At 45.0% G+C, this 22714-nt stretch overlaps 2 protein-coding genes across 5 annotated transcripts in view; both read right to left on the bottom strand.

Annotated features, from left to right (window-relative positions):
- Positions 1–144: 144 nt before the first annotated feature.
- Positions 145–18048, bottom strand: DCAF7 (DDB1 and CUL4 associated factor 7). Of its 2 annotated transcripts, XR_008469871.1 has the most exons (8): positions 17622–18048; positions 11230–11388; positions 10706–10817; positions 9523–9641; positions 8691–8900; positions 7977–8094; positions 7201–7431; positions 145–334 (listed from the first exon to the last, which is right to left on the bottom strand). XR_008469871.1 is itself a non-coding variant. In XM_054224477.1 (7 exons), exons 1-7 carry the CDS (start codon positions 17757–17759, stop codon positions 7259–7261), a joined length of 1029 nt encoding a protein of 342 aa, XP_054080452.1. In that variant the 5' UTR covers positions 17760–18048; the 3' UTR covers positions 909–7258. The 2 variants fall into 2 exon arrangements, 1 of the variants encoding a protein (XP_054080452.1); XM_054224477.1 differs by lacking the exon at positions 145–334 and having other exon boundaries at positions 909–7431.
- Positions 18049–19414: 1366 nt separating this feature from the next.
- The window catches only part of KCNH6 (potassium voltage-gated channel subfamily H member 6), a 34152-nt gene continuing 30852 nt past the window's right edge, over positions 19415–22714 (bottom strand). For all 3 annotated transcript variants that reach the window (XM_054224737.1, XM_054224738.1, XM_054224739.1), the window contains 3 exons: positions 22516–22696; positions 21152–21350; positions 19415–20765 (listed from right to left, as the gene is read on the bottom strand). In XM_054224737.1, the coding sequence (XP_054080712.1) occupies positions 20478–20765; positions 21152–21350; positions 22516–22696 (668 nt within the window). In that variant the 3' untranslated portion in view covers positions 19415–20477. The remainder of the gene's footprint in view (positions 20766–21151; positions 21351–22515; positions 22697–22714) is intronic.

Genomic DNA, 22714 nt, shown 5'->3' with positions numbered 1-22714 from the left:
GACAAACAATTATTCAAAGGAACGCATCTGTTCCAAATATGGATTACTAGAACAAAGTCCATATATAGCTTAAAAACCCTGTAGCATCTTTACAGGCAAGTCTTTCCACTGTGGTCATGAAGCTTAATAAGCTTTTATTTCAAAGCCAGTACACAAAGAATTAGAGAGGAATCCTATGTTGTCAGACAACAGCTTAGTTGAACTAGAGTTAATCTAAATACTGAAGCCATCAGTCCTGCTCACCAAGGTCTGAGGTAAAAGCAAATTTCCGAGTTGTGCCACATTATTCCTTTCTAGGTTCCAGTTCCAGCAGCGACGACACCAGTGACTGAGCCTGTAAAGAAAACACCCTTTAACAGAGGTCAACCATACACAGGAGAGACTTAGAAGCTAAATAACTGCCTAATTGCTTTGTCTTCAACTTGCCTGTATTCAAAAAACCTCAGAGACCAATTATTTGAATTAGAAAATAAATAAATCCCTCTTCCCCTCATCTGAAAAACCAGAAACATGCAGGCAGATAATTACCATTTTGTTGTGTAGGTAACAAGCACGATGCGAAGAAGCTGGAAAACAAGCACTAACGCCACCAATACGCAGGGACCACGCAGAAGGTTTGCTTTAAGAAAGTAAATGCGGGTGCACTTGAAATATTAACCAACTTCTCTTGTGGGCGGGTTCCTAACAATACAATTTTTCAGAGTAACTTGCAACTTAAAGAGTTGCTAGAATGAGCAAGTTTGGTTATCAGGAGGATGAGAGACTAATACACTTCAAGACAAGATAAAGCGATCGCCCTCCCTTTTACAGCCGTAAACTTCTTCCGAGATACACAAAGCCTATTTGAAGGAGTTCCCTGCTCACCCCGCCAGGTACCAGTTTTTAACTCACCACACAGTGAACTGCAGTCAATCTACAAATGTTCCATTTTTATTACAAAGTATGAAAGGCAGAAAATACTGTACCTAATACACAGGAGGCTGAAACTTAGAAAGAAGGTTAAAAAATCTGAATAAAACTACATAGGAAGCAGGAAATAGCATAAAAGGATGCAACATTCCACTTTCAAGCGATTTCAGAAAATTGCCTTAAAATTTACAGAGTTTCAACAATATGGTTCCACAACTCAGGTGTTAAAATCCATTATAACAAAACCTTTTGTATTTTCTCCATAAAAATAAGGGAATATAGGGACACTGCAGTTATCCATGTCAACAACATATGTCTGTTGGATAGCAGGATACTAGGATTCCTCTAGGACAGTATAGTAGCGAAGTTGCAAATCTCAATACGGAAGGTGGAGAAAAGAAGGACAGAAGTAAAACTACTATTGCTTTAACATATTTTAGTGAGAACAAGAAGTCAGGAATCTCATATGGATGTTTGTACAATCATGCTACAAAGATTACACCTTCAGGAAATTACCACAACGGGACCGTGAATGGGAAGAGCAGAGGGGAAAACACACAGAAAAGTAAACATCTCCTACTTGACTATTGGTAACAAAAATGCTTCGGCGCAACAGATTTAAATTACATTTTACACTGCTAGCAACCCAAGTTTAAAAAAAACCAAAACGATTAAATAGATTTCGTAATTCATATTTACCAGGTTGTTCAAAAAAAAAAAAGCAAGCAATGCATCGCTTCTCAGCTGTACTAGGACTCTCTCATTCACCGGTTCTTGCATTTCTGCCTTTGTTCAGACTCAACAGACGGATCCTCATCTCTAACAGAAGAGATTTGAGCTGCACGTCTTGCAAACGGGAAAGCAAACTCCAAGGGTTTGTAAGGGTTGTAAGCCCAGCTGCAACACGAGCTTACAGCTACTCATGGACGCAAGATTTTTTTTTTTTCAGGAAATAGCTTATTTCTTAATTTTGTTCGATTTTCTGAAAAGAAATAAGCTTGATGGAATCCACATAGGTTTTTCTATTTATTTTTACGATTATGGAAATTCTAGCTTGATGCTGAGCATCAGAGGCTGCACAAAAGGCCACCGAGATACTTGGCAGACAAAGTTATCATCTCAAAATCAGGCAGCAGCAAGTCTCACAAGCGCCTTTGCCTCCGGAGTCTGCCATGAATCGCTAGATGAGCGTTCAGTGACTGCTATTTCGTTCCTTTTTCAATTACTGTGTTTTGGCGCTGGTGAAAGGTGCTGATCGGAAGTTCTGGAGATCTCTTCCTAAAAATAGGAGTCAGGGGCATGCTAAATGCCTCTCGATATCCTTGAGAATAAGACATTTCTGCATCTCTAAGTAAGCATGAGAAAGTGCTCTTTAAGTGCCACATACAATTAATTCCCTGGATTCTCTGCAAAGACAGGGAGAAACAGGGCCACTGTTGACAGTACCTTGCCCATTCCAGGGCTGATTTTGGACACCACCTTTTAATGTCCGCTGTACAATAAATACAGGCCTCCTCTGGAACATTGGTCTGACAGCAGAAAGCAGAAAATATGTATCAGAGAGAACTTGTATTAACTGACAAGGTAACGCAGCGTGGATTTGAGGCGGCAGGACCATTCTGCTACCCAGCAACGGGAAGACTAAACCCTTCAGTACTTTGACGGAACTGTAACTGCGCAATCTATTGAGCCAAGATCTTACCCTTGCTGCCGTTCATCCTTTTCGGTACGTCCTGAAAGAGTTAAACCATCACTAACATAAGGAACGGACAAGTTCAAGAATTTAAGTTGTGTGAATTTACAGACAGCACCCACAACTTTTTTTTCTCTATCACAAAAATAAGTTATCCAAAGAATCCAGCTCCATCTTTACACAACCAACCTGCCACTACTGCCGCCACGTTCAGATGGCAGAAAAGAGGGTTCCCAAATGCGTCAAGTTCCTAAGCAAAGCGAAAGGGACTCTCGGGGAAACAAGCAGCACTACGTTACTTAGATTGGCCTTGCAAGATTGTGTCAGCCTCAGAAAACAGAGCTTCAGTTTAAAATTAACAATGTTGTCAAGCGCTCACATTTTTGGTGTTCAGTAGAAACAGATGAGGGTGCACTAGACACCGACGACCATAGCCAGTTTAGGATTTCGGTGACTGTTGTATTTAACGTTTTATACAGAACATAGACAAACGCCTACCATAAAAGGGCCGAGGAAGAGATGACTCTCTCCCTAATCTTACCAAAAATATACTTGTTAAAGTGCCATCTGCAAGAGAACAAAACAGACACACTCAGCTTTCTTCCTTTACATTTAAAACAAGCACAAGAGCATCTGCGAATTCTAATATATCGGACTCCTCCCCTCACCTAGTCGCTGGCAGGCAGTGATCTGCAGTTGAGACCGATGCAGCTTTCTCACTGCAACACCAGGCAAAAATAGATCTTTTTACTATTATCCAGAACATTCAGGAGAGTAATTACAGCTAAGTTTTGAAAGGATCATTAACTTTGACTTATGAGAGGCAATGCCTCCCCCGTTAAGTACATTTCAAGGTTCCACAAGGAACAACCTGTATTATCAGTCTCCTTTCGTAGCATTCTTTAAAACCACTGTGTTTTCTTTCTAAATAGATTGTCAAAGCACTCAAATCCTTGCCTTTTAAATCCCTGCACACAGAAGTACAATTCCCATAGATGCAACCTACCACAGCCCATTTCTTTTAGACAATTAACAGACTTGGCGTACTACACGCTAATTTGACATCCAACGTGTTTTCTGTAGCTTTTCACCTCACTAATGAGTCTTACATGATCAAGATCTCCTGGTGGAGAGCCAATGTACTAGCAACAGGCTGTCCACATAATAGTAGGATTCCATGGAAAGCTTGGTTTAAACAGAACATAACAACCAAACAATAGCTTAGTATCTTGAATTAATCAACTGGAGAAATGAAACAGAACTGCTTCAGTCAGAGAAAAAATATTTCTATCCCAGAATCAGTCTTGCCTGTACCAACAATAGCATGTGATTTTCTGCTTTGCTAACCTCACTGGTGCTCAGGCTTTTCCCTTAATATTCCTTTATACTCAAGGGATACGAGGCATTTGAAAGCAGTTGCTCTGCATCCTCTGCTTGTGCAGTAAGCACTAAAAAACTGAGATCAAATATCAAGGTATTTATTTTCATAAACTGGAAAAAAATAATGCTTCTGAGGGCTTTACACCCAACATAATTGAATGTTAAGCAGCTGAAATACGATAAACTGTATCTCCTGATTTGCAGGCAACAATGACAATTCTCAGCGTTTTATTTTATCTTGCAAATAAACTTGAACCAGCAAGTAGACAGTTCGCTCCCTTCCACTGTGGCAGCAGGCGCTGGCAAAAGGGCACCGAAGTCTCTCACTTCCTCCTCTATGTGGAAGTGCCATTTGCACTACAGAACATCTCACCCATGAGGATTTTCATGTCTTTTCAGTCATTAACCTTTCAAGTGACTTCTTTGAAAAGAAGCTATTTTAAGTAGCATTTCCCTGTTCCAAAACAGCCTCTAGTGATTTCAAATGTAATTTCATATGAAGAATGACAACGGATTATGCCCAAAGCAATATGTTACAGACCTAGAAGGTAGCCCAACTGGCTAAACAAACAGGATACAGGCTTATTTAGAATCCACTGGAGCCTACACCATTCCTTCGCTTGCCTTTGATGAGTTTGGAATGAGCCCCCAATTCCACAAATGAACTTTAAGCAGTTTTATGGATGGAAGGACTGACACTGGATCCTCTTCAGGGTTGTAACAGGACTGTTCTCCAACAGTAGCAAAAACTACCTGGCTATTCAGACTATTAGCCCCTTTATACATGTTCTCTTATCATCTTAGAGTAACAGATTGTATTCCTCTAGGAATAAAACTCATTTGCATTTTAGTATAGCCTACGGAGTTTTTTTAGTGACTTCACTTTTAACGAAACTATCTTATGTCTTTCTTAAAGCACAATTCTACAGTTGCAAAAGATGCATTTTGAAGCTAAGCAACAGATGCATTCATCCTTTACTCATGCCATCTATACAAAAATGAGACTTTGAAGCATAAAGGGGACTACAGAAAGTCCTAGTATTACAAGTAGTTCCTTCTTGGTAACACAGCATATTATGCCTACCGTTTGTAATTAAACAGTACATGACAAGCCTGTGTACATATTTTTATAAGAGTATCTAAAGCTGTGAATGCCATTATATGCTTCTGCTAAGAAAAACCTAAAGTTCACGGAAGTATTTTCCGGTTTAAGATGAAGTGCTGTTGTAAGAAGTGATAACCCAATTGCCTGGCTAACACTGTTCTGACATCTAGATCAAATCTGTCTGTGGAATACACTACTCTCAGCTCTGCTGCTAATAAGAAAAAACGACCTTCAAGTCAAATCAAGCTTTCCGTCAGAAATCCCCCAACTGACCACAGAATGCCATTGGCAAAACATGAGCTTGAACCATGTTAGAGTCTCTTGGTTCTCTGATATTAAAAGAGGTGATGGAATAAAGCTGTCCCTAATGAATTCTTATCAAATTCACAAGGCAGCGCTTTTCTGAGCTCCATGTTGAGAAGCAGCCTGTAGAAGCACATTTCTGTATCCAGAATGACAAAACTTTTCAAATTCTGTTCTGTATTTGACAGCGCTTTCAGTGACAGCTTCACTGGTTCACAGCAATCGCTTTTCCCAACTTGCCTTTCCTGCATAAACTGACAAGATTCAGGTTTGCCGGTGTCCTACTATTTGTAACGCTGCCTCTAGTTGCAGGTGAATAGTCATTAGGTGGAAAGACAATTTTGATAGTTTCTGACACTTACATCAAAACTCAGCTGGGACAGCCTTTACAGACCAGCTACGCTTGTCATGTCTTCATTGGGAGAGTACCGCGGAGCATTCAGCCGATAGCTATGTTATCAAAGATTTTTATCTTGCCTAATCCACTCAGCTTTGATTGAAAAGTACCACTGTAGAGCGATGCACCATTCAAAACAGAAACAGAAGCCCTTGGGCACATCCCCAAAAGATAGGAGGATGACAAGTGCTAAACCGTAGCCTCTATGGCACTGTTTCTTTCCTTTTAAACCCATCGTTGTGCATTACATTAGGGAATAATTTCTTTCAGAGAAACAGCTTTCATTTGGATAGTGGACCAGCTTTTCCAACTCATCTCGCTCATTCAACAAGACCTGACAGTACAAAGCAAATACACTTCGGAAAAAAGATTGCTTGTCATTCCTTTCAAGAATTCCCAGGAACACAGGCCAAACACAAAGAAGCTCCAAGGTACAGGCTAACCACAAAATCTTGCTCATATTATTTGCCAATCAAGTGAGCTACAAGGTGTGAAACCATTTTATTTTGGTTTAGATAGTAAGTCTTCCGAGGGGAAATAATCTGATTGGAAGTGTAAATCCCAAGACCATTACAAATCACATTTTTTTCAGGAGTCGTTTAACCTCCGGGAGCTTAAGTCATGCACGTATCTTCTTTCTGAAACCTATTAGCATTCTGTCAGCTAACTCAACTGCAGGATACACACAAATTCAGTTATAATTTAAAAATAAGGCCTACCATAGTAACAACTGCCTCTAGCATCAGAAAAGTGTAAAGAAGTTGTGCAACAAGTACTCGTACTTCACAGCACCAGAAAATTCTGCCCAGGTAACCAGGTATAGAGAGCCAAGGCAACAGTTAATTCTGGCAGGCCTTTACTGCCAGGGAGCCCGCAGCGTTATCGTGATTTGTATCAACGAACAGATCCTCTTTTGGGCATATGGAAGTGGATCACATATCAAAAGTAAGAATCAGGGAGAAAAACCTTACTCAATAGAAAGTTAGCCCAATATATAAAAACCATACAAATGTTTAAACAGTTTAGAGGCAGCAACAACAGGAATGATAAAGATTCCTGCCAAGGTGGCCGTTAACATCAATGTCTTTTTCCCCACCTTGTTTTGCACTTGCATCTATTAAACTAGTTGGGCGTGCTGCCTCAGCTGGCTGACAAACACAGGGACATATGCAGCAACTTAAGCGCCTGCAAGCTTATTAATACAGTCAACAAACAAATATACAGAACTTTAACTGAGGGAAGAAACAAACAAAAAAAGAAAACCAGAACCCAGAAGGTCCAAGAGGCTCAGCACGTCTCTGCATTTTAGAGTCTTGGAGAGACAGGAGACACCTGCCATTGATTCTTGTAACAGTTTCTTGTAACAGTAGATGCAAAGCAACAACAGATACTGGCCACTTGTGTTGTTCTTACTTTAGAGGGGAGGGGAAATTATACAGCCCTGCCTCATTGTGGCATGAAGCAGTTAATGTTACACTCTCAAAATCTCCAGGCAGTTGTTGTAGCAGATAGCTATCCAGTCTGGCTGAGTTGATGCCCACTGTACATTGTTGATTTCTCCCTCTGCTGTATAGGCCAGGATAGGGTCCTCAATGGCACGAGGCATTTGCTGGATGTCCCAGATGAGAGCCTGATGGTCATCCGCTGCAAATGGAGGAGAAAATCATAGGTAGAATCAAGGTATAACGAGATCTCCACATGTGACTACTAACAGGCATAAAGTCCAAGAAGCTCTACAGGATATGGCTGTTGCAGTCCTGATGAGTGTCCAAGCCAGAGATACAATTGTACAACTATGCTCCAAAAAAAAAAAAAAGAAGCTTGGATCATTACACATTATCCAGGACAGAGCTGAAAAACAAATGATAGGTGGAACTCATATCAACTGTAAACATTTAAGAACTAGATTGCAAAAAACCTAAAGAGCATTAAAATAATATAGCTTAGCCAAAGCAGATGCACAGTTTGGGCACTGGGCTCACTACTTCCACACAATAAGCTCCAGTAGGTGTCTATTTCCATGAAAATTCTAGGAAAGTCACTAGTAAAGGGCTTTAAACTACACGTATTTTTTAGCAAAGGGCAGGCAGAGAACTGCACAAGCTTTTGGAGAGAGAAGATTTTGCAAACGCAGTGAAAGACTCACAGAGACTCACCAACACAGCGGGACAGGGATGGATCACACTCACCTGCTGTACAAATGTGGCAGGAAGAATGAGGTGCCCAAGCAATTCCATTTACACACGCTCTGTGGTTGTTTAACCTGGCAACAGGAGTGCAGGGAACTCTGACATCTAGAATCACAACCTGCAGAAACAAAACCCAACCAAATGAATAATTTAAATTTTTTATTTGTTCTTCAGAAAATCAAATATTTTGAGCCAAAGCTATAAATACAGTCTTTTCCTAAAGGATGTGCTTGGCAAGCAAACACTCTTCTCAAAGAATAGCTTCTCGCTGGTCAGCGTGTCTCAAAAGCAGTCGGACCTCACAACAAGGGCTTGTGACTTACACAACAAGGACAAACAAATTACGCTTCCCTGAAGTGGCACTGGTGACAAACTAAGATACACCGCCTTGTGTGCTGAATCAAGAACAAGGTGAGTGAACACTTGCAGTTAAGATATTACGTGAAAACTATTGCTCAACTGGCTCACAGACCCCTCTTAAAAACCAGATGAAGTACATACAAGCCACAGAGATCTTCAAGTTTATAATGCCAAAGTTATTTCTTTAACTCCTACTGAAGTTAGTGCACTAAGAATTCGTCCTTAATCATTTTTCATGTCACTTACTGACACTGCCCCTTAGCTCTTTAAAGAGCTAATTACTATCAAGCCACCTCCCCAAAAAAAGAAAAATCACAACCACTAGCACCTACAGAAGATGAGCTGCCCCCTTACCTCCATGCCATCCATGGCCATTGTAGCAAGATAGTTGGGATCCTGCTTATTCCAGCAGAGACGCAGCAATGGGTGGTGCTGTGGATCCTCATAAATTATGGTGCTGTGTTCCAGATGACGGAGGTCGAACATCCTCACCGAGCCATCTGCACCAACTGAAGCAAACATATCTCTCCCACCACCGGCACGGCTAAATGCTATGTCATACACCTGCTCAGTAACAAGACAGAGAAAAACATAACCTTAGTTTTAGTGAGCACACTGCCCCTTAATTTGCAGTGAAATGGATTTGATATATGGATAGACGATCCAGTTGCGATATATTCTGTCACATATTTCACGTCCCTAGCAAGTTTTTAGTTACTACACTTGCCAAGAGGAGGGGGAAAAAAACTTAAGGGTTATGTCATTATAGGATCATTCACTGGAACTAAATATATTGATTTCCCAGACGCAGATTTTTTTATATTCATTGCTGAAAAGTAACATTATGTTCAAATGAAAGATTCTTGCAAGTTTTTTTTATTGCCTTTGATATGCAATTGATTTCAACTCCAGTCAGACGTTTTACTTCATTTTTCTAAAATATTCTGGAGCATAATCTAGTAAACCAAGTATATTCTCAACTCCAGATTCTATGATGAGTAAACAGAGTAGTTTTGATAGCTAATAGTATAGTTTTAGTTTGGTACTCAAAACGGTATATCTTAATCTTAGGTAAATTATCTTTTTGGATCATTAGATTTTTCAAGAAAAAGGGGGAAACCAGAAAAGTTCTGTTTCTACCGCTTAAAAAAATATACGATGTAGACAGTCAAAAAAAAACCATCACCTCTTTGTCATGCGCAATAAGCTGGGTCTTCACATGGCCAGAGACCAGATTTACTCTTCCCAGAACCTGGCCTGTCTCCAGACCCCAAATTGTGCAGGTTGTGTCAATACTAGAGGTACCTGAAACAAAAACACTTCTGTTAGAAAAATTAATATTCTCACAAATTATTTAATCGCTTACTGGATTAATGCAATATCCTCTGGCATCTACAGATCAAACCAGCTACAAGAACAGCATACAATTAAAATCAAGAATGTCAAACAGCTCACAGTCTACCACGCATTTAAATGACCCAAATCTTTTAGCTGCAGAAAGAGTCTTCCACACAGGAATAAAGTGTAAATAGCTCATGTCTGCTTCAATCTATTCAGAAGCCTTATGCAATACTGAGATGAACTTTTCCATCCTGTAAGTCTCATGTGCATGTCAAAACCAAAATTCAGTCTTAGTGTTGCAATAGCACATTTTGATTAATTGATTGTTTCTGTGGACTGAAGGTGGGGCTAGCAGTAAAGCTCTTAAGAGATGAGAGATGCAACAGACGAAAAATAAATCATGTAGTAAATAATTACTAAGACATATTATCACTGGTAATCTCTGAGCAAATCCCCCTGACATAAATGGCTGTACTCTTCTGGGAAACAAACCTCTGCTGGATCAGTCATCTTGGATTCACAATTTGTCCCATAGGCTATAATTAAGCCTTAAGCACTCAGCCCCCTCCTCCAACTGATTTAAGGGATCCTGGCTTTACTCCGGCAGCTGAAACTGCTTCACAAAAGAAAAAGCTCGGTACATAGTTTTCTATCCACTCCAGAACACACTGAAATAAGCGGAGTTCATTTTCATCATCACTTGGCACTACAACAATAGCTTCCCAGCCCTGAAGACTCAGACTATCTGCAAATAAGGAACACCCCCAATCCAACCTAAGTGACCCATTCTGTACTGGACAGGGCACCTTTCAAGACAAAAAAGTCTCAATGAACTGCCTCTTTTTTTTTTTTTAAATTTTTAACCTAAGACAATGGCAGTTTCTATAATGCAGAAGGTTGTCCACTCGTTAGTTATTGAATTAATCCGTGACATGCAACGACACAGCAGTCAGGGCCTAGACTTCACCAGACTAAATTCAAAAGCATGTCTTTTCCATGCGAAAAACGTAGCATTTTGTCAGTCTCACCTAGAAGGTAAGGATCCACTTCATTCCAGTCAAATGATGTTAGTGGAGCACAGAAATCAGAGTTCTTGTTATTGTTCAGCAAACACTCCAGCCGGGTCTCTGTTTCACCCACCTTTAGAAAAAGCAAAACATCTGACTTAAATAGCAACATCACATGACTTGTTCCACTTGCACTTCCAAAACATAAGGTGTTAATCCTGGGTTTCTTTCCTCTCAGCTTTACATCCTAAAGCTCTGGAAAACACAATCACCATCTCTATCTTCAATGAGGCGATTAAAACAGCAACTACCATCATAATTCTGCTTCTCCTACAGTCTTCATGTTTCGGTCACATTCCTGCTGTTAAGAAAACAAGTTATCAAGTGCTCTGACTTGTTTTTATGTCTTAACCTCCACACTGTAGCGAGAGCAGGATACCCGGAAAGGAAAACAACTCACTCAAAAAAGAATCTGGGGTCCAGTGAAAATGAGATCAATATGCAACACAATTAATATCGTGGTTTATCTTTTTCTGTTTACTCACTCTCCACACGCGCAGATAGTCACCACTGGTTGCCAACAGGTCCGGATAAACTCCCTTGGTGTCTGGGATCCACATAAGCTTTGTGGTAGGGTAGGGGTGATCAAAGGTGTTCCTGCAAATGAATTCTGAGCTCTCTTCATCCAAACCAACAAGCTGCACCTGTAAGAAGCCATATTTAAAAGAAAGCGTTTTATCAAAATACTTATTTATGATTAAAGCATTAAGACTGAGTGTATTTCAGAAGGACACCTTCTGTAACCTCAAGGACAATATAAAAGGACCATCATGCCAATGGAATGAGAAATCGTTAAAGCTTTGCTTCCTAGCTGGGGCATGTAAGCAAAGCAAAGTATACATAATGACCACAGCGCCTTGAAGAGATGATCTCAAATGAATTGAAATCAAATCCTAAAGCATTAAAGACCACCCTTCTCTTTTCCACATCGCAAAGCCCAGTTTAAATCACAGACTTAAACTGCACAAACATTATTCCAAGTCATCTTTAACTGAACTGATGCTGACAATGTCGTCTTCAGAGAGCAGGACAAACTGTGATTTGCACAACAACCCCCCCCAATTAAAGCCCCTCTCACAGGGTTTTTGGCTATAACCCTGCAGATTGTGTCAGATCATATCAGCCAGCTGCCAAACTGTTTTCAGCATCACGTTAACTAAAACGTTCTGTCACAACTGCACAAAATTAAGATACAGATTAATCACATCACAGAGTCAGAAAGTAAAATAGAATTCAAACTTAAAGAAGAATTGGGAAGCTAAAATATTTACATAATTATTCAAATGTTTTGTGTGAGAAGGCCAAGAAAACAGGTCTGCTGAAAGATTCTAGGTAACTGAACTCCAAATTAGGTTTTTTGCACAGTAATGTGACAGTGGGAAGGACTAACTTGCGAGAGAGATGCAAGACAGAGCAAACAAGAAACTATCTCCACATAGCTTGGCGATGACAACACCTGAAGTAATGCTTGCAGTCTCAGACATTATGTTATTAGAAAAATATTGACATGTCAGAAAGTGTTCATAGAACAATATGGTGCTGGGAGGATATGTTTAACCTAGCAGTGACTACCAGACCTAAACAGGATGAACGCCCCACTGTGTTAAATGCTGTTCAAACACAAACATTATGGGGACAACTCACTACAGTTACTTTGGAAGCTGCTCAGGGCAGGAACTTCCTAGTACTTTCCACACAGCAGCTTCCTCCTGGAAACAGTGGTTTAATGGACTTTTTCCTAAGATGTTTATCTGGAAAAATCCTAAATATTCTGGGATAAGCAATTTGGTTAATGGACTACACAGTTAAACTCGATCAGAAGTATACCTTTTTTTCCCCCCCTGCATAACAGAAAAACAACAAATGCTTCAATGGATCTTAAACTATAACATCAGCAGTTATAAGCCCATTTAGAGATGCTGTTAAATGCAAACCTCGCCCCCTGCCACAATGAGAAGATCCATCCTTTTCACCCCATAACAAACCCCGAAAGACGTATCCAACTATGCTTCTAAAAACTCTGTATTTGTCTGTCTTGCACTCTCTTTATTACAGCTACTCATTATACTTCACACCAGTATGAATCAGTCAAGAATCTCCCAGTCTTCTGAAATGATTGACAAATAGCTTTCTAACTCCGTTAGGGATCAGAAATACTAAGCGGATTTTACAAAGGAAACAAGTTGTCCTTGGTGATAGAAAATCTTGTGGCGAGGTCAGGATCAGAAGACCAATGACCTCTAATCATTTCTTCTCCTTTGCTTATGCTGTTTTCATCTCAATATTGAGTGCGTTAAGCCTACACAAAGCGATCAATGTACTCATAACCAGAAGCAAATCTCAAGCTGCAAAGGACCCACTTTCATTGGTGTGAATTTATATATTCCTGCCCTGCATGTTCATGCTTAACCCCTCCCCAGACCTGAAGAAAAAGCAATGACTGTGTAGCAAACCAGTATCTTTTTAGGTGCAGGCCCGGTTAGAGAACAAAAATTACATTCGCAACACTAGAGCTCCTGGCAACTGCTGAAGATCAGGTGTCTGACACCGATTGTCAGACCTGGCAGCAGCCTGTGCTAACTCTGAGCAGGAAGCATTGGGCTGCCCAGAGATAGGAGCAGAAAATACTGCTTGAGAAGCTCTGTTCTTTCCTAGCTCAGCATATTCAAAGCCATGACTCTTCTCTTCGTACTTGATCACGTACAGCGATTACAGCATCCCTCTATTCATCCTCTTGGGCAGGCTGAACGCAAGGAGAAGGAACGATGGAATTATTTTCAGGATGCTGATTATATTAGAGCCCTGCCTCTCCCTCCTGCAAGCGAGGAAAGATTTGCTGCTGCCAGCTACTGCACGAAGGAGTTCCTGAAGTCCAGCCCAGCTAGGACTGGGGTGATGCTAACAGAAATTGTGTCGGTCTGGACACAATTTGAACCATTCTACATCTACTTGTAACTCATTCCAGTGGGAAAATGAGGACCGGTGTGTTCAGCCTCCATTAGTTTTACAATTATGCTACAACAGTAGCAAGGAGTGCTAAATAATTATTTGTTTCTCCAATACATGAAGATATGCTAAACTTGGATGTGCATTTTCCTATCATAATCCAAGCCTTTATTAACTTAAGGCTTAATCGCAACAGTGCATCTGAGTCAAGAAGTGCCTTTAATCGGCATTTCTTAACTTCCCAAAAAATTGCATCTCTCCAACATGATCCAAAAGAAGCAGACACAGAAATAAACAATGCAGAATTTGGTAACAGCTTGCTTCTTTTTCTTGCGTGGTTTGTGGATCAGTGAAGTAAGTTCATAGTTTTTTTAAAATGTACTGTATTCCTTTAATCTAATTAGTAACAACTAAGAATGACACTTCACAATTATTTTAGGGTCATGTACAATCAGAAAGATCTCACTGCACCAATTAATCTTCAACATGCAATCAATTTTTCTTTGTAACTCTAAACGTTACAGGAAAAAAATAACCCTCTGGTAAAACAGCCGCCCTGGACACTCTTTGATTCCAGGCACTGTTCAGGAGAAGGTGGCAGCCTGGGAAGCACGTGGTCATAACCTCTCAGTTCACTCCAGTGATGGGAATGAGTGGGTGGCATACAGCATCACCCTCTACTGTTTTCTGAACTGGTCACCATTTTTTTCTTGCAGAATCCCAAAATCAGCCTTTCCTAATGTTTTCCACAGCTTGCTCCTGATCCATGAAGCCATAGTCAGGAGCCTGCGAAACAGCATTATCAGGGAGATTTATGAACGCCTTCGTTCCCTCCCATTACACCAGTGACCCATGACACATTATAAAGGCTGACAGCAGTTTCCTAACCCAAGAAGTTCAGGAAACACTACCCCAAATAATTTTAGTTCTACCAACAGAAACAAGTCATCTCTCTTCTTGTACCAGTGATTTGATCAGCAAAGGTCTACAACCTGAAACAAGCCTCCTTTGGGGTTCAAACAGTTCTTGGCAACTAGCTTTCTGATATACTACACAGCTTGTTTAGTGTGGGGGTTGACAGAGGTTAGAAGAGTCTGGGAATTAGGGATAGTAGTAAATTGGCAGTCAATAGATTTGAGTTCCCCACAAAACAGAGGTGTCAACAGCCATTTTATACATGTAACCCGTAAGTACTTCAAGCTCTGGCAATTACTACAGAAACAGAAAATCGGAGACAAATGAGACAAGAATCTCTCCTCTCTCTTTCACTGCAATTCCCTCACAGTGAGCACTTCTGCTGCAACAAACAGTGCATTAAGTCTTTTTAAAAGCATCTTTTAAAAAAAAAAAACAAAACAAACTACAACAGAAGAGTCATAAGAAAAAAAGTATATACACTTATTCAGTTAGATTTCAAGCAAGCTAAAATTGCTATTCCAGACTATTTTTTTTAAGTATGTTAAGGGTAAGGAAGAAATCCAGTTATTTGGAACAAACCATTGCAACATCAGAACAGAAATGTTGTCTGGAGCTTGTCAGAAACCTCTAAAGATTATGAGTGCAAAGAGAAAGTTGAAATGAATATGAGCTTTCATTACCCTTTTAATTAGTGCCAACGGTACCTGTAAGTGTATTTTGATGTCAGAAGCCGGCAATATAAAACATCTCAACTGTGAAGGGCAAATTATGCAGGAGGACAAAGCTTTCACACATGCCCTGTAAAAATCTTAAATTTCTGCTTACCCCAGAAGTCAGGTTGTAAAACCAACAGCTCCAGGCCCTTTCCAGCACAATGCTATGGACTACTTAAACAGGGCAACTTTGGTTCTCTCCCTTTGTTCCTTTAGTTATACTATTTAGACAGACAGAAGCTGGAGATGGAAGAGTTTACAACGAGTGTGCATCTAGCACAAGCGTACAGTATTGTCCAAGAGTCCCAGTCTGGAGCATGAAGCCATTCCCTGAATGTTTCATTATCCTCCAAAAGATTCAGCAAAGCTGTGAGAGTCATAGTAAGACATCATAAGACAGCGCAGATGAAACACCACTCCCCAGCTTGTTTTGGTCCCCAAAGTAAAGGGGACAACATCAATACTCTAAGCAATAACGCTTGCATTTACCCAAGACAGCTCACTGTTAACTATCTTCCTACAGTGGAAGGCTGTACTGAAAGCACTATAAAAACCAGCAAACAAGAAAACCACAAAGAAAACCCACCGCTCTTTGAAATATCAGAGACGCAGCAAAACCTCTCAGCAAAGCAAAGGTTATGTTCCACTGCGTTTATTGTACAACTTTAATTTTTAATCATACATCATCTTTATTTCTATAGCAGCAGCAGCACCCAGACTAGCATCTCATTCTCATACAATTAGTTTCCATCTCTTTACACCACGTAGATCTCATAAGCATGTGGGGCTTACATGGACTGAAGCCAACAGAATAGTTATTCCTGAAGCTCAGAGGTCAGGAGAAGCCCTGGGGAATATTTACAGACAGCAGTAATTCACATAGTCCTACAAAATTCCTGTCTGCAAAATGTGAGCATAAAGGGTAGAAAAGAGAGGAGTTGACTCAACTGCTTTACACTTGAAGCCTGAAGTGAAAAGCAGACCTGATCACACTGTAATAGAGAGCAACCCTAGGGAATGGTCCAAACTTAAGGAGGTAAAGGCAACATAAACGCATATGCTCTTATTAGCCAACTCTACCACTTCTAAACAAACAACCGTTTGCAAGTTTGTTATTTTAGCTTCTCAGAGTACATACTACAATAACATTTTCAAGTTGGTCTTCAAACAAATGAAAAGTTTTCAAGCTCAGGGACCTGCCTTTCCCCAGCAGTACTGCCAGAACCACAAGAGTGCTCACCAGCATAAGGAGACAACTCATACGCAGCCAACTCATTCCGGCTGAACAACAACATGCTCAGGAGAAGTATCATGTCTAGGACTGCTGCAGTAACTTAACCACTCAGAGATGTCACCCCCGCCTTACTGTCACCCCCTCTCATTATATCCTTGCACAAAGCCCAATCCCCAACACCAACTTTCTGACATTTTCTGCAATCCCCATTATGCAGCTTGACAAAGCTACAAAGCACACACGCTATAAACACACAAAGCTGTATTTGCAAAATCTTAGTTTCATACAAATTTCAGGATGCTCTATAGCTATGCCCATTTCCTCATCTCTTTTCCATTTACAGGAATTCATTATATCAGACTAGCACATTAAAGTCTGTTCAGAAATGACTGCACAAGTGTTTGGAGAGGTGAACACGTAGTCTCTATTACCCATGTAAGGTTCTCCGCTTGTATCTGGCAGGGAAACACTGAAGATATAATCTCATGCCTCATTACACCCCTGTTCTCAGAGAAAAGTAAAGGTACTGAGGAATCAGTGAAAGTGGTTTATATATTTATGAAAAAAGTTATCACACGGAAGTCTTCCACAGCAAGAAACTATAATGAGAATGGCACATTTCTAACACAGCCTCAGACACCCTGTATATGTGCAAACTTTAGTCCTGGCCATAAACTTTATTTCAGACTGGAAAAAAAGCCAGGTATGCTCAAGCGAGGGGACCTTCCCGGCTGAGGTGCAGCCAGCAGCACCACCCATGGCTCTTCCCACCCTCAGTCCCTCAGTGTCCCAACAGCTAAGGAGTCACAGGAAGGAATCCAGCCGGAATCCAGGCCGGCACCCTGCGCTTCAGGGATACACCTGAAGGCTCTACACAGCTCCCAGCGCCCAGGGCAAGGCAGGAGGACTCCCTCCGGCCACACCACCCGTTGGGGCCCGGCCCGGGGACGGGGAGTCGCTTAAACCACCGGAATGAAGATGGTCGGCCCCCTCCTCCCCCCTCACTCTGCTCCGGCCCCGACGCCCGATACCGGTATGGCCAGGCCCTGCCGCCGCCGCTCCCCACCTTGTTGTTATACTCCTCCACGAAGCTTCCCAGCGCCAGACGGAACCGCTTGTCCGGCCGGACGCTCCAGTTCATGGCGTACACGGTCCAGGGCGCCTCATATTTGTAGATCTCCTTCCGCTTCCCGTGCAGCGACATGGCTCGGCCGAGGGGGCCCCGGGCGGCGGCGGGGCTGAGGGGGGCAGCGGGCTTGGCCGAGGGGGGCCCCGGGTTGGGCTGGGAAGGGAGCGATGGGCCCGACTGGAGGGAGCGGGATGGCGGAGCGGGCCGGGGGAGAGGCGGAGCGGTGCCGGAGAGGTGGCGGGGAGCGGGGGAGGCCGCAGCACGGCGCCGCGCCCCCAGGCCCGGCTCCAGACCCCGGCGGCAGCAGGAGCAGCGCGGAGGCCGTTTGGGATTCGGCCCCTCACACAACGGGAACGGAAGCCACGCGGGGCGCCCCGCCCACTGTGTGCGGGTTGGCTGTATTGCCTGTCACTTAGAATCCGGGGCATCTATTGGGTGGTTTGCCCGTCCGTTTGGCCCTCTTCGGTCTTCTATTGGTTGCTTTGCCCTTCATTCCAAGCGGACGCTCACCCTCTGTCTGGGATAACCTACCGTTGCGTTTGACCCCGCCCCGGGGGGAGGCCATGCTCGTTCTCGGCATCTTACTGGCTACCAGGGGTCGCAGTGGCGCCAGGCGGGATCTTGAGCCCTTACCGATAACCGATTGGCTGGAAGCGGTGTCAGTCACGTCAGCCCGAGGCGGGCGGGGGGCTCTCAGGCGCACCCTGGGGCCGGGGGTTCGAGTCCCGTCTCTGCCCAGTGGCGGGCGGGGACGGGCTTGCCTTGTCTCTAATTAACTGCAATTTAATGATGGGGTTTTATTTTTGGTAGCACACAGCAGCATTGGCATGTGCCCGGTGCCTTACTCCGGGAAGGGGCGTTGGCTTCCCAGGGAGCTCCTGCCTGGAGCAGGGCAGGCTGAGGCTCAGTGCCTGGCTCAAGCCCCCGCCGGCAGCTCAGCTCCCTCATGACAGGGCCAGTGGGTGCCCCGGGCCCCTGCATGGGATGCAAGCGCTCCCCAGGGGCTGTGCACCTCCTGGGAAGGCCTCGAGGCCTGCTGGCTCTCTAGGCCGAGGCACGGCAGGGAGAGAAGGTGTCCTGGCCGCTGCCAGCCAAAACTGGGCTGGCCCCGGTTATAAATAGCCCCTTTCTGGGACTGTGCCGGCCTGGGGCCTGGGCAGGGGCTGCCGGCTGGTTTTTGCCCCGCCATGGAGAGAGATCAGCTGGGGAGAGGCAGGTTTAACCCCCCGCTGAGGGCAAGGGGTCTGTCCTCACCTCTTGTGGCCTCTTATGGGCCATCCTGGGTCTGGCCCTCCTGAAGGAGCAGCCCCATTTGGACGGGATCCGTGTGCCTTTTCAGCGAGGGATGTAGCTTGGGCTCTAGGTATGGCTGTGCTCATCCAAAGTCCCGCTTGCTGCCAGGACTCTTAGTGTAATCTTTGCCTGAGGTATATTTGCGACGTCGTTTCTTACATGCAGGAGAACAGCAGCAAGCTGGTCTTGTAGAAGAGCCTTGGCAAATAGCTACTGAGCTTGGACTGCATCCTATTGGGAAGGAATTGCCCAACAAAGCCCCTCCAGACCCCATCCTTGACCGGCACGTGGGCTCTGTTAGCCCCACACTCCCTGGGTGAAGCAACTAGGTTTGACCACAGCCTCTTCGGGGGTCTTTGCAGATTAGCACCTGCCAGAGATGAATTCACGGAGGCTCCCAACAAACACAGCTGTAATCCACGTTAGGTGCCAAAAACATCTTTATTAGCAAAGTGTACACTAAAACTCCAGAGAAAGAGATGCTCACAGTTTTACTACTCTCAAAGGGAGCTCGATACATTACTTGAGCAGGCGGCCTAGGACTGTCACAGCATCTAACCGAACGGCAAGGTGGCAGTGCTAAGTAGGCTTCTCCTACGGGGGATGCTGCGGGAGTCTGCTGGGGAAAGGGCTGGGGAGGAGGAAGCATCTATCAAACCTTTATCAAAAGAGAGAAGGTGGGAGGAAGGGCTGGAGGTGAGGTGTTTGGGGCTTTTCGGCTTTCTGGGATTGTGCTTTTTTTTGAGTTTTGTGCTTTATGCCGAGGCCAGTGACCAGTTGGGTTTATCTGGGGAGTCAGTTGTGGGATGTGTGTTGGGGTTTGCAAGGCGCGATCAGCCTTGCTGGAGAAGTCAGTGCCCTAGGACTCATGCTGAAGCATGCTGAAGTGGCAGGGGCTGTTGGCCCTTAGTTTCTCGTGGCAGTCAAGTAGGACAAGGATAGCTTCTTTCCTCTGTCCTTGTCCTGGGCTTCCCCCCTGCAGCTCCCCCCAGTGCCACACTGTGGAGATCTCCTCCTCCTCTGGTGACTACCCGTTCTGTAATGCCCACAGGCTCCGCCGGGCTAAGCCCGGTACCAACGCAATGGTCCCTGCTCCAAAGAGCTGACAGCAAAGTGGCCTCGCAGCTAAGAGCCATGGATTTGCTCTCCTCTGGTCGCTGTGGCTCACTTGGCTTGCGCCGTTCTTGAGAGGAAGCCTTGGCAAGGAAGAGGCGGTGGGTACCGTTTGGCCTAGCCAGCTTGTTGGTGGCCGTAAGAAAGAACTGCTCTGGGTTCACTATAATGTGCAAATGAAATCTACTCTATGGGAACCGCTGGAAAACGTTGACCTTGGAAGCCAGCCACTCTACGCTTCCTTTCACGGTGGCAGAAGACAGCTACAAATTATACCCCTGAGCCATTGGCATTGTCCTCCGTCTTACCCTTGCAGTCAGAATCAACATCAACTGACTGAGCTCGCAGTTGAGGTTCCTCTTGACTTGCTTCGCAGCCCCCACATCTCTAACTTCCAGGAAGCACTGGGTCGGAGAGGTGTCTCTGAATGTCCTGGTGCTCGGAGGATGCCTCCAAGTGCTCAGGGAGGGAAGGGAAACGAGAGCCCCGGAAGAGTCCCTGGGTATTTGCTGCCTCTTGGTGGGGAGGCTCTGGGTTCGGGAGAGGCGGGGAATGGTGCTCCTGCTCGGAGTAGACCGTCATGGTTTCATCAGATGCCACAGTGAGGTGCATCCCGCTTGACAAGGAGTCCCTGGATTTCAAGTGGAACTTTTCTACCTCCGTGTAGTTCGGGCTCTGGTGGGAAACGAGGAATGAGGTGGGTTATGTCAAAAGCAAAACAAAGTAGCCACGCTCTCTCCTCACCCCATCAGGCCCCCAAAATGTTATTTTTTGCCTGAGGAAGCCTCAGAGCAGAGGAACCCACTCCCCTCCCTACTGATGGGGCAACCTGGTAGTGCTGGAGATGGCAGGCTGCGCCCCAAGATCAGCGATGTACTGGGCAGAAGCATCTCTAGGTAGACCTACTCCCATTTCAAGACCCCTGGGCTTTGCCTGGGGACAAAGAGCTTGGCTGTGCTTTGCCTGCAGGGAGGGCGGAGGCACCTGCTGGCCTTCCAGGACCTGTCTGCGAGGGGCAGAAGGAAGCTTGGCTGGTGCTGAGCCAGGAGGGGTGGCCTTACCTGCTCTGGGGTTGTCGGCTCCTCGTCCTCCAGGGGCACACAGGGGGTGAGTGGCTCCATGCTCCGCGGGAGAATGCCGTACATGGCCAGGTTGTGGGATGACGGCGAGATGGGGCTGTATGCGGGCGGCACTTGGGACAGCTGGCGCTGCAGGAGCTGGAGGATTATACTAATGTCTGACGACATCCTGGACTCCAGCCTGGGGACAGAGCAGCCCAGCGTTAGCGCAGTGCATCCTGCTGCATCCCACGGGAACCAGACCCATGGCGGGGCAAGGAGGCACTGGGGAGGAGGCGCCGATTCAGCTGCCCGAGGGCAATGATGCTTTGCCTGGTGCTGCTTGGCGAGGTTTTTAGCAGAGCTTCAAACCAGCGCTGCCACAGAGAGATCAATCCTGCTGTCTCTCTACTGCCACGCTCAATCATCCCCTGCCCAATGTTTTGTGCAGCCAAACTGGGATCTGGAGCGGGGAACTGAACAAAGCTAGAACTACCCCGGAGCAGGGAAAAAATTGCAATGGTTAGTTTTAATCTGGATCAATTCTCCAGGCCAGCTGCCCGTGCTGACTGATGAGAGCAAGGCAGGTTGGTGCCAACCATTTTTAACTGAGGAATAGAAGGAAATGGAAAAGTAGAATAAGTCTCTTCCTTCTGCCTTGTCCTTGACTGCAATGAGCAGCCCTGGCAGGAGTGGGCACAACCCCCCTCGCAGGCAGCGGTCCTGGCAGCACTTAGAGAGTGGGTGGGAGATCCAGCCCCTGGCGCCAGGGATGGCGAGACACTGAAATACGTGCGTGGGCTCTGCCGTGAAGTGAACTTAACTTGGGCAGCAGCTGTGGGTGGGAGAGCCAGCCGCTCGTGTGGGTGCTGCCTGGGGCCTTTAAACCCACATCTCCAGTGTGGGCTCTTCCTCCTCATTCAAACATCACTTTTTTTTTTTCTTATTTAGAGGGCAACAATGTGCACGAGGCTCGTTTTCTTGCACAAGAGGATGTTTGCAGCTCTTTGCCACAGGAAGAGGACGCCTGCAAAAGTCTCAGGTCGTGAGCCCGTAGGTGGTTTCATGTCTGCAATTGCATCGAGCTGGGAGGCAGCGGCAAAGTGGCAGATCCCAGGGGTGGTGGTGGGACAGCACCAGACGAGGTGCTGGGCTGCAGCCAGGGCCAGGACTTGCAGTTTGAGAAGCTGCTGCATTTGCAAAGTGCTCCCACCGCTTCCCCAAGGAATGCAGTGTCCCTGGGGGTCAGGAGGTGGCACCTACTGCACACAGACCCCACTGCAGCCACCCCTAGAGAGCAGGAGAAGCTGATGGCCCAGAGTCCCCCTGGGTGCTCTCCAACCCTGTGCCCCGGGGGACCTGCCTACCTGCTGAGCTGGGCCTGCAGGAGCTCCAGCCTGGACTCAATCTGCCCCGGTCTGTAGTCGCTGTGCAGGGGGATGTCCCGTGAGCTGTGTACCAAGGAGATGTGTTGCAAAGGCTCCGGGTGGTGGTTCGGCCTTCCGTCCTCCCAGAAGGTGAACATGTTGGGGATGTCCAGGGGGGTGGCTGGAAGGAGAGGAGACA

The sequence above is a fragment of the Rissa tridactyla genome, chromosome 19, assembly GCF_028500815.1.
Source record: "Rissa tridactyla isolate bRisTri1 chromosome 19, bRisTri1.patW.cur.20221130, whole genome shotgun sequence".
NCBI classification, from domain to species: Eukaryota; Metazoa; Chordata; class Aves; order Charadriiformes; family Laridae; genus Rissa; species Rissa tridactyla.
The sequence above is the reverse complement of the archived record's forward strand: the minus strand, read 5'-3'. Positions and strand labels throughout refer to the sequence as shown.